The 11781-nt window shown below is 44.8% G+C and overlaps 1 protein-coding gene across 2 annotated transcripts in view; it reads right to left on the bottom strand.

The window, feature by feature from the left end:
* Positions 1 to 6933: 6933 nt before the first annotated feature.
* Usp43 (ubiquitin specific peptidase 43) overlaps positions 6934 to 11781 on the bottom strand; it is a 66032-nt gene continuing 61184 nt past the window's right edge. For both annotated transcript variants that reach the window (XM_005349832.3, XM_005349833.3), the window contains exon 15: positions 6934 to 8410. In XM_005349832.3, coding sequence (XP_005349889.1) covers positions 7329 to 8410 — 1082 coding nt within the window. In that variant the 3' untranslated portion in view covers positions 6934 to 7328. The remainder of the gene's footprint in view (positions 8411 to 11781) is intronic.

Here is an 11781-nt window from a genome sequence, read left to right as displayed (position 1 = left end):
ACCTGCCCAATGGTGAGAGTGGAGTGTTGAAGTCTCCCACTATTAGCGTGGGGTTTAATGTATGATTTGAGCTTTAGAAGAAATGTTTCTTTTACAAATGAGGGTGCCCTTGTATTTGGGACATAGATGTTTAGTATTAAGATTTCCACTTGATAGATTTTTCCTGTGACTAATATGAAATATGCATCTTTGTCTCTTTTGATTGATTTTAGTTTGAAGTCTATTTTGTTAGATACTAGGATAATAGCTAAGAATCTTAATACAAATAAAATCATCAGCCTTGATGGTATCACTGTCAAATTCTACCAATCATTTATGGTATAAATAACAATAATTCTACACAAACTCATCTAGAAAGCTGAAGAGAACAAAATATTTCTGAACTCATTCCATGAAGGTTCACTGCCATCATAACAAAAACAGACACTGGAAACAGAGAAAGAGACCAATAGCTTTTATGAGCTTAGATGCAGAAAGAATACCAATTTAGAAATCAAACCCAACAATATAAAAAGAGAAAGTAGATGATGGCCAAGTGGAATTTATTCCAGGAATGTGAGGCTAATTCAAAATTCAAAAATAAACCCTTATAACTCATAAGCCTAACAGGCTAAAAATGAAAAGTTACGATCCTCTCAAAAGATGTAGGAAAAAATATCTGCCCAAATCTAAATCTATTTAAATAAAAAAAATAGTCCCCATCAAAACAAAGCATAAAAGAGTATCTACCAATGTGATATGATATCATGTATCTAATGGAGGATCTCTGGGGAAGAAGGTAGGAATATTTGCTCTTACTGACACACAACACCATACTAGAGTTTCTGATGCAGTATGCCCAGTGCTTATATGCAACACACTATGACAAGGAAGGAAAAGAAGGCATATGGATCAGAAGGAAAAAGGGAAACACCTTTAGTCTCAGATGACAATTATCTATGTGAAGCTACACAAAAGCTACTAAAATGTTAGTAAGGTCACAGGATATAAGGTCAATGGACAAAATCAATTATTTCTGCATAAAATTGAATTCCAGAAATTAAAGAATTTTAAAATAGCTCTTCACTGTACTTGCAAACGCATGAACTTTTAAGGGTGTTTGACAAGATGTGCAAGGCATTCATAATAACAAATTAAAACAAGATAAAGCCCCAGTAACTAGATACCTAGATTAAAAAAAAAAAAACTAACTCTTTAAAGAGATATACCATGTCGATGGATTGGGAATCCACAGCTTGTTAAAACTTTTTAGTAGGGTTATCTGTCTAGTTTCCCTAAACATTTAATGGCGTCCCAATTAAAATCATGGGAAACTTTTTATTACTGTTGCAGAAATCAGAAGTAGATTTTTCTATTTTATATGAAAATGCAAAGACCCTAAAATGACCAAAATAACTTTTGAAAGAATAAAACTGGGAAACTCAAACTATCTGACCGCAATGCTTTTATAAAGTTAAATAATCAAGACAGCGGCATTAATTTAAAGGTAGACAGCTGGACCAGGGAGGAGGTATTGTTTCTATCACTTCAGATAAAAAACTAACTCAAATGAATCACAGATATTACATCTCTATAGGCAAACATAGTAGAGCTGGGTGTAGTAGCTTATACTCTTAATCCCAGCATTTGGGAAATGGAAGCAGTTAGGTCTCTGTGAGTTAGAGACCAGCCCGATCAACATAGCGAGTTCTTGGACAGTCAGAGCCATATATGAGACCCCCATCTCAAAAAAACATCTAAGAGATATTAGAATCAGTATGGGAAAAGTATAAGCTACGGAGAGCAAATCCTGGCAAGGTGAACTTCTTCACTCAGGAAGGAAGGTGCGGCTCCCACACTGCTTCATACACTCCTAAACTTTCAACTTTGCTCTGATCGATAGATGTGTGGTGCCCGCCACAAGCTGTCTTAAATGCACCCATGGCTATACTCAGACAGAAACATGGCCATACCGAGCCTCTGTTCAAATGGGGACCCAATCCCAGGGGCAGCAGGAGAAGCACCAAGTGGCCAAGCAATTGACCATCAGATGACAGACAGTCTGTTCCCCCAGGTGGGAGCCACACACGACGTGAATCAGAGCTAGTGCTCCAGAAATGAAGACAGCAGACTGCATCTTCACTAGGAATGACTTCGAATCCTGAAATATCTCCAGAGATGGAAAAGACAGAAACCTACTTGCCCTTGAGCCCTAACGTTTTCTCCTCGCTCCTCCATAGGCTAGGATGATGCTGATGTGGGTGGTACAGCCTGTAATCCCAGCACCTGGGAGGCGGGGGCAGAAGGACCAGGATCTCAACATCGTCTTCAACTACACAGCGAGTTCTAGGCTAGCCTGGGGTACTTAAGAACCCACCTTAAAGCTGGGCCTGGTGGCACTCACCTTTAATCCCAGTACTTGGCAGGGCAGAGCCAGGTAGATTTCATTGAATTCCAGATCAGCCTAGTCTGCAGAGCAAGTTCCAAAAACCTATCAGTCAATACATAAGTAAGTAAATGGCGAGCTGGCTAGGAACTATTGTACTCACCCACGTCCACTGCCTTAACTCTCCCAGCCATTCCCATAAGAAACAGTGGCCTTATCTATATGGGAAGTAAAAAAAGACAAGATCTCCTGAGCAAATTGGGAGCATGGGAACCACAGGAGAGGGTTGAAGGGGGAGGGCAGAGACAGGGAGGGAAGCAGAGAAAAATGTAGAGTTCAATAAAAATCAGAGAAAGAAAGAAAGAAAGAAAGAAAGAAAGAAAGAAAGAAAGAAAGAGAGAGAGAGGGGGGAAGGAAGGAAGGAAGGAAGGAAGGAAGGAAGGAAGGAAGGAAGGAAGGAAGGAAGGAAGGAAGAGGAATGATGGCCTGTTGTGTAGGCCGACACTTAGTGGAATTCATAGTCCTATGAGGCTTTGACAGCCAAGTGGCCTCGCTGGAAACTAGGTCTCTCCTGGGGATATTTCATCATTCTGAGAGGTTGTTTAGTCTCAGCAAGGAGCACACTGACTTCCCTTGGCCCAGTGACAAGTAACCCATATATTTATACTATTAGTCCTTGAAGTTTGAAATTAGCTTGGTTACATCCACTACGTTGTCTTTTCCAGCTGCAACACAGGTTGATTAAAGGCAGCCGCTTGTGTGTGTACTTCGTGTCCGATTCCACTGTCACGGCCTGAAGCGGTCTGTATGTGCTATCTAGGGGAGCCTCAGGTGTTCACAGTCAATTATGGTAAGTTCAGGCCAATCTCACTCAAACAATCCTGCCAAAGAATCAAAGTGAATCAAAGCAAATTGCATCTCTGGAAGGATCCAAGTCAAGGCCACAAATGCGGCAAACAACCTGCCACGTGTCCCAATTCCTATCACGTCTGCACTCAGTTCCCCAATTTGGTGCAAAAAATGGGATTTAGAGAGTTTATCAAGGATTTAATCAAGTAGCAAGCCCAGTGACAACTTTTTCTGATGTCGTCTTCTTGATGGAATGAATACACAGAGCCCCTGGTCCCTACGGTCGTCTCTTGATTCTAACAAATGAATTGGTCTCCATTCTGATGAACAGGAAAGGCCAGAAGCAATTATGTTACCCACAGCTGGGGTCTGGGCTGGATGTTTCCAGGTTCTTGGCTTTTTATTCAAAGGACTGACATAAAGGCTTATATATATATTTGTGAAAATAGCAAGCGACTTAATCCAAAGTGAAGCTATAGCACAGATTAGGCAGGGATACTACCAAGATTGACAGTGAACCCCAGAATACTCAAGGGACCCCATTATTGTTTGAGGTTTCCTTTTACGGGGCTCAAGAGAGGGAAGAGTTGGATTGCTAAGAGGTCCAATGAGCGTGGTTCTCTGCTTTGATTGGTAGATTGTCATGTTATCATTTTCCTACTGTGCATATCCCTTCCCATAATACACCTGATTTTAATCCTACACGTCTATGTATGCACAGGCCTAAGACGGTGGGATTCTAAGTTTCCTTGAGGACAGTTTTGCCTTGGTGCACATGTCCCCGAGACCAGTGCAGACTTGATCAGCCTTTCCATTCTTTCCTGACACATTGAAAATATATCTGAACAGAAACAAAGTTTGATTGCTGTTGGGTAAGAGCAACTTGTCCCATTGTGCGGAGATGGGTGGACATGTAGCTCAATTAGGTGAGCACCTGAGGTTGCCAGGTGCGTTGCTCAAAGAGGTGTCTATGTACAGGTAAAGGAGCTAGGCTGCCCACTGAATCGTTGAGTGGTGTGAGTGTGAATGTAATTCAAACCGAGTCCGGGTTACTAACGATCCCCTACGCTTGCCTGCCCTAACTGGGTTTGAACTGACAGGATTAGTTCAGAGAGGGCACTGTTACCTTTAGTGATTCAGAGAAACTGCAGAGCTAGGATTACCTGAGATCAAATCCTGGCTCTGGACAATTTACTAGCTGTGTGTCCTTAGGAGAATTAAACTCTCTGTGCCTCGGTCCCCTCATCTGTAAAGCAGGGTTTAACAGTGCCTACCTCCAAGGGTTATGAGGATCAGCAGGATGGTTGTTCAGTGGGTGAAGGTGCTTGCTATACCATCAAGGCCTGATGACCTGGGTTCAGTCCCCTCGGACCCGCATGGTGAGAGGAAAGACATGCTCCCAAAAGTTGTCTCCTGAATTCCACATGTGATCTGTTGTATAAAGGTGTATAAAGGTGCCACACATACACACACACAATTTAATTTTTCTTAAAAGAATTATGAGTTAAATGGGTTAATATAATAAAGTATTTAAGGAACACCTTGCATCCAATGGCTATAAATACTGGCTTGTCATCTAACAGGAAAGTAAATACATCTTTGGGGAGCTTGACTAACTTACCATCCCTCAAGACATGGTTCTAGCTCAATACAGGTACATCCTCTAACGGGATGCAGCTAGTGCATCATGGTGTGGTCCCCAGAACTGTCACTATAAAACTCCTACTATATTCTCCACTGGACTGCCCAACTTTCTCCTCTAGCACTGTCTGTGTGACCTCCCAGCTCAAGACCTAAAAGCCCCGCCTCCCTTCCTCTAGCAGATAAGTAGAAGAAAAAAGAGCCAGGTGATAGTGGTGGTGGCACACACCTTTAATCCCAGCCCTTGGGAGGCAGAGACAGGGGGATCTCTAAGAGTTTGAGGTCAGCCTGATCTACAGAGTGATTTCCAGGACAGACTCCACAGCTACGAAGAAGCCGTCTTGGAAAAAAAAAAAAACCAAACAAACAAAAAGAAAAAAAGAGAAAGGCTATACCAGGCAGTGTTGGTACACACCTTTAATCCCAGCACTAGGGAGGTAGAGGCAAATGGATCTCTGTGAGTTCAAGGCTGGCGTGGTCTACATAGTGAGTTCCGGAACAGCTGGGACTACACAGAAAATCCTTGCTGGAGCTAGGTTGAATCTCAAACCTGAGGTCACTTTAGGAATGTGACTGAACTATCAGTCTAGAGTAAACGCCAGTGTGTAGTGCATCAATCAGAGAACATTGCTAACACCTGGGACCCTCTCATACTCTCAGAGATTAGTAGGGAAGAGAGACCCCGGTACAGACCTGAGTTACGACACAATTTTAGAGACCAAAGAGTAGACTGGGATTGGTGTAGAAATCAATTCCTCCGAGGGGCAACAGAGGAGACTAAATGAGGTAGAAAGACTCCTAAACTCCTATCACCTTGAGTATCCAACCAGTCACATCCACACTGCCCACACGTGGCAATTTAAGACTTGAAGAAACATGGGCTGCTGTTGTAAACACACAAGCCTGTTCGGGAGCTTGTAGCCCTCGGGGGTCAGGTAGCTGGGTCTTCCAGCTTCTTGATTATGTTAGTTCTATCTGGCAACTGCTACGTAGAAGAAAGGCAAATTGTCTTTCTCACTGGGGAAAAGAAGGGATCCCATTCTTTCTGATTAAAAAAAAAAAAAGATGCTGCAGAGACATGCAACAACCCACACTGTGGTCTCGGGGAGACTGCATTCCTGTGGCCAGGAGTCGTGAAGAAATATCCCAGGAGAAAGGAAGCTACTCCAGAGAATGGTTACCTGAAAGGCCGCCAATGAGCCATTGTTGGCCCCAGGCCTGGGTTTCAGCTTTGCAGTGTTTGTAGGAAACTCTAGGGTATTCCTAGAACAGATCTGGAAGCCCAGGCAAATGCAGGGAAACACAACGCGAGCACAAGGCTCACCAGGCAGCCTCTGACTCACAGGTGCTGAGGAGTCTGAGCCCTCCAGAGAGACAAAGAAGCCAGAGACTTGGCCTTCAGAAACCCAAATCAAAAGCTACACACGGTGGCTCACACCTACAATCCTTAGTAGGCTGAGGCAGGAGGATTGCCAAGAGTACAAGACCAGTATGGGTTAGAGTATGACTGTCTCAAAAATATACACAAATCTATAATATTTTTAAAGGAAGGAAAGAAAAGGAAAGATGGAGACACAAATACTTTTAAGAGCTTTTTTTTTTTTTTAATTTCAGAACGAACACAGGCAATTACTTTCTGATAGCAACAAGCTGTGACTACACAGGAATGAAGTGAGTCACTTCTCACACTTCAGTAATTCAAGCAGCCGACCACAGGTGTCACAGACACAATTTTATTCAAACTGTGCATAGATCTCAAACTCACATTTTTTTTAAAAAAAAAAAAACTTTTTATTCTGGTATCAAAATAGTTATCTCTTTAAAATACCTTGAAAAGCTGTAATACAATTATCTTGCCATATATTAAATACTCTCCTAAAATATCAACCATCTCTCTCCCGCCTCTCATAGGCTCTTACCTCTACTGCCATTCTTATTCTTTTCATTTCTTGGCATCTTTGACACTTATCCAAGATAAGCATGAAAGGAAAAGATGTTCCTTACAAGCCCTTTATTTAAAAAAAGAAAGTAAAGGAAGGGGGGAAACATGGGAGGGAGGGAGGGAGGGAGGAGGAGGGGAAGGAGGAGGGTGGGAGTGGGACATAAAGTTAGGAGCAAGCCAGCTGGTGAGTGTTCAACACGACACCACAAAGTCTTTTTAGTACAGCTATGCTTGCCCTCCACTTACACATACCAAATACCGGTTTTAGCTTGTCATGCTAATTTGAGCTCAGCAGCACCATCTACTGGCCAGGCTGACCAAAATCCAACAAGGGGAACCCAACCAATTTGACACTGGGTTATTGGGACACGAGGGATTGGAAGTCCAGTTAAAGAGACCAAACTTTTTTTTTTTCTTTTAGACATCACAAGTCAACTGGATTCTAGAAAATCCACTATGGATACAGGCTTCCTGCAGATTCCCAGGGCACAGCCTGGGAATGCCAGCTTCACACAGTACTGAAATGTTCCGTCAGAAGCTGGACTCGGGTAAGGACTTCTTCCGACCTAAGGAAAGAGTGTGGTATTTCACCCTCTGCAAGGTGCCGTAAGAATTCTGTTCCCCAGGAATGGTCCTTTGTGAGGTGCCAGCCGTACTGGCTTTAGGGGGCCTGCTGGCTTTGCGGGGGAGGTGAAGAGAACTGGGTGCAGATCTGATGTCCCTCTCCATGTGGTAGCCCACGCCCCGGGCTGGGCTCTCTCGAATCCTGAGGGCAGGGGATGAGCCTCGAGCTTGCTCGTTCATGGCAGGGCTCAGCCTGTCACTCACCAGGGAGACTGGGGGTGCTGCTGGGGAGCTCTGAGCCCTGACAGCCTTCTTGTGTTCTTTCTTCCAAAACACAGACTTCAGAAGAGTGAACGTCCCCTGTCCCTTGTCTTTGTCAGGGGCCTTTTCCTCCACAGCAGCCCTAGCCTTCATCTTGGGTAAGGTACCTGTGCCGTTGTCCTTAAAGTTTCTGAGCACCCCAGTGGAGGGGGAAGGTGGACTACTCTGGCTGCCCACCTGACCGCTTCCCTTCCAGGTTGTCATCTTCTGGCCCTCAGGGCGGCGGGCTTGTTTTTCGTCCCCCACTGAGGGCATCACGGTGAGGGGCAGGTCAAACTTTTTGGGGAGTTTGATATCCTGATTTGCATTTCCTGTTCGTGTCCTGACTGTGTTCAGACCATCATCTAAGGATCCCAGGGCTGGATGGTGGTTGAGGTGGCATGAGGAAAGGGGCACCCCAGTTGCTCCTTGACTGATGTCTCGACCACTGTCTTCACTTTTAACAGGAAGGGTGCCATCTGGCCTAGGCGAAGCTGACTTCTCATCCCCGCCAGCAGCACGTGTCAACAGCGGCACAATGGACTGGCTGGTGGACCGGGGTCTTCGTCTAGACTCGAGGTACTCCACCAGCTCAACAGATGCCCCAGGCCGTTTCTCCCTGTGTCCAAAGAACCATCTCAGGGGCATGGTCTTGAAGGGCCCATGCCTGGATCGGGAAGCAGGAGGTGTCTTTATGCTAATACTTCGGCCACCAACACTCCGAACCAAAGGCTTGGATTCAACCCCTCCTGAAAGAGACACAGAGACTGTGAACACCTAATAGGGGTTTGTGTAGTGCCAGTCCTCAAGCAGTGATGTGTCAGGTGCAGGGCTGGCCACAGCAACTATAGCATGAGCCAGGCACACAGAGTTCCTGCCCTCAAGGCCACCAATGGCTTCATCCACTATCCACAGAATCCATGAACACATTTAAAATCATAGGGAAATCCATGGGAAAAGAAGGGATATGGTATCCACAGAGGATTGCTGCCAGGATCCCAGCAATAGCAAAACCTGTGGATGCATAAACCTCTTCTGTAAAACAGAGGGTGTACACATAGGCCACACATAACCTTCTGTAGACTAATTCTTCTCTAGATTATTTATGAGACAGACACACAGCAAATGCCATGTAAACAGCTGTCAAGCTCTATCACTTAGGGAGTAATCACAAGAAAAAAATGTTTGGGCATGTTTAGTACAGACTCCCCCCCCCCACACACACACACTTGCAGTTATTGAATCAGCAGATAGGGAATCCTACATGTTGAGGGCTGACTATCTCCACGTGCCCTGCAGCCAGATCACTGAGGGGCTCCCTCAAGTCAGCTGCCCTGAGATCTAACATCATTATCTTTAACTATGTCTATGGACAGAATGATTAGCAAATGTCTCTCAAACTGAGTCATAATTAAGTACTTGTACTTTAAAATGTAAGAGTGTCACATATCCCACAGTGGGCCCAAAAGAAAACAAAGTAATTATAGGCTTCATCTTATCAGATTTGTGCTATGGGATGATCATTCTGTATGCTGTGAATATATATTCCTCTCTTTGATTAATAATAAAAGCTGTTGGGGGGCTGGAGAGATGGCTCAGTGGTTAAGAACACTGACTGCTCTTATAGAGGACCTGAGTTCAATTCCCAGCAACCACATGGTGCTCCCTGCTGGCATGCAGGCATACATGGAAGGAATGCTGTATACATAATAAATAAATCTTTAAAAAAAAATAATAAAAGCTGTTGGACCAATAGCCAGACAGGATAAGGTTAGGTGGAACAATCAAACTAAGAACTTAGATAAGGAGGGGCAGAGTTGAGAGAGCTGCCAGCCAGAGGCTGGACAGGCAGGATGTGTAGAAAATGAGGTTAGCAATCCTTGAATAATGTAGCAAAATATAGATAGAAATATGAGTTAATTTAAATGTAAAAGTTAGCTAGTAATAAGCCTGAGCTATTCGCCAAGCATTTACAATTAATATAAGCCTGAGTGGTTATTTGGGACTGGGTGGTTGGGACAAGAAACTTCTGCCTACAGAGTGGCATTTTGTGTTTTTGTATTTTGCAATTACCTGCAAATAGCTAGTGCTTTTGGTATGTAGTCTTAAGTAAGACATTTAGAATCTAAGAAGGTATCATGACATCATGATTCAACTTGCAAACACACATGCATTCTTTTCTATAGTCCAACCCTTCTAAAGGGAACAAACATGATTGACATCGCATGCCTTTCCTGATGTGGGGTTCCCCTCTGTATGCTGTGAACATGCTTTATTACCATTGGTTAATAAAGAATCTACTTTGGCCTATGACAGAGCATAATAAAGCAAGGCTGAAATTCCAAGCAGAGATAGAAGAGGGAAGAAGGCAAAGTCAGGGAGATACCATGTAGCCACCCAAGAATCAAGGGGTAAAAAATCCACAAGCCTCATGGCAAAGTATAAAATAGAAATGGGTTCATTTAAGATGTAAGAGTTTGTTAATAAGAAGCCTGAACTAATAGGTCAAAGAGTATATAATTAATATTAAGCCTCAGAATGGTTATTTCATAAGTGGCTTTGGGAACAGGCTGGTGGAGAGAAACCAGTCCAGGGGGAACAGCAGGACAGAGAAAACCTTCAGCCATGCTTCCCGAAGAAGGGTCACCATATCCTTGTACTGCCAGAACTGCTTGATGCCGGACTTGGACAACCCACATGTCTGCCCTTGTTCCACGTGGGCTATGTGCTTGTCAGTCAAGTACCGAAGCACGGCACTGGTGCTCACAGCCGGCTGCTGACAATACACAGCTACTCCTGGACTGGGAGTGTTAGGGGCTGAAGGCTTAGACCCCTCCCATTTCACAAGTGGAAACTTTAACCCCCAAGTTCATGCCACAAGAAGTGAGGCTTCAGAAGAGTGTCCTTGTTGGAAGAGGCAAGAAAGACCAGAGCTCTCTCTGACTCTCCCATAACACAACCCACCCTGCCCCTGACCCCATCTTGCAGAGTCATGAGGAGTACATTTTGGTCACGGGAAGGCCCCTGCCTGCCTATTTCTATTACAGCAGTCCCAAAGAGCTATGACAGAGACCAGCTCTGAAGACAATCAAGGACTTTTGCTACAAAACGCCCATGTAGGGAGGTTCTGAGATTCAGGCACACAGGTGTGAGGTCAGCGAGAGATAAGGTCACAGAGCATGCTGGGACAGGAATCTAAATGCACCAGTACATGTCTGCCTGGCAGCTGAGAGAGCAGGCCCACAGGGAGCAGCCACACACAGATATCAGAGGTTCCACGGGGATCTCAGCTGCTGGGGTTTTCATATGTCATTTTTAATACCTTTTTCTTTAGAGAAATTTTTATATTGGCCAGGAATAGACCCAATTCCACCCAAAATACTTTGTCATTTTGGTTCGCATTGACCTTGTGGCTCCGCCATTGAATTCTCCACACCTGGGGAAAGATGAAACACGGTTCTGGAGGTGAAGGTGTGTGTGAAGTTTCCTTGTTCCTCATCCTCGGCCCTTAGAAGGGTGGAGAGGGACATTTTGCATCAGGAGGACAAAGCTGTGGCTTTTCAACCTTCACCAGGTGGAGTGGCCTAAGCCCTGGCAGGTGGCAAGAAGACCTGGTTAGTGCTGTAAATAACCACCTCTCTCTTCTTCCTGGTGTGAAAGGGCCCTGGGCCAGGGCTGACAGCAACCCACATTACAGACACCCAAAGGACCCCTTCAGTTCACCTCTTTTTGGGAAAAAGTACCTACTTGTCCTTTCATTTATTTATTGCCCAGAACAGGATCCGAGGTGGGCAGGGATGGAGAGCCTTGGAGAAACGGAAATAAACAGCATAAGCAGAGCAAAAGCAGCAAGCACCCACAGGGCCTCCACTCGCTCACTAACCAAGCATCCCCCCTCTTTCTCAGTACTCAAGCCCTTCCTCTGGGAGATGGCTCTTATGGAGAGCAGGGTGCTAGAAAGAATGATGGGCCGGGCGATGGTGGTGCACGCCTTTAATCTCAGCACTCGGGAGGCAGAGGCAGGTGGATCTCTGTGAGTTCAAGACCAGCCTGGTTTACAGAGCTAGTGCCAGGACAGGCTCCAAAGCCACAGAGAAACCCTGTCTCGAAAAACCAAAAA

This window comes from Microtus ochrogaster, chromosome 7 (genome assembly GCF_000317375.1).
Source record: "Microtus ochrogaster isolate Prairie Vole_2 chromosome 7, MicOch1.0, whole genome shotgun sequence".
Taxonomy (NCBI): Eukaryota; Metazoa; Chordata; class Mammalia; order Rodentia; family Cricetidae; genus Microtus; species Microtus ochrogaster.
The sequence above is the reverse complement of the archived record's forward strand: the minus strand, read 5'-3'. Positions and strand labels throughout refer to the sequence as shown.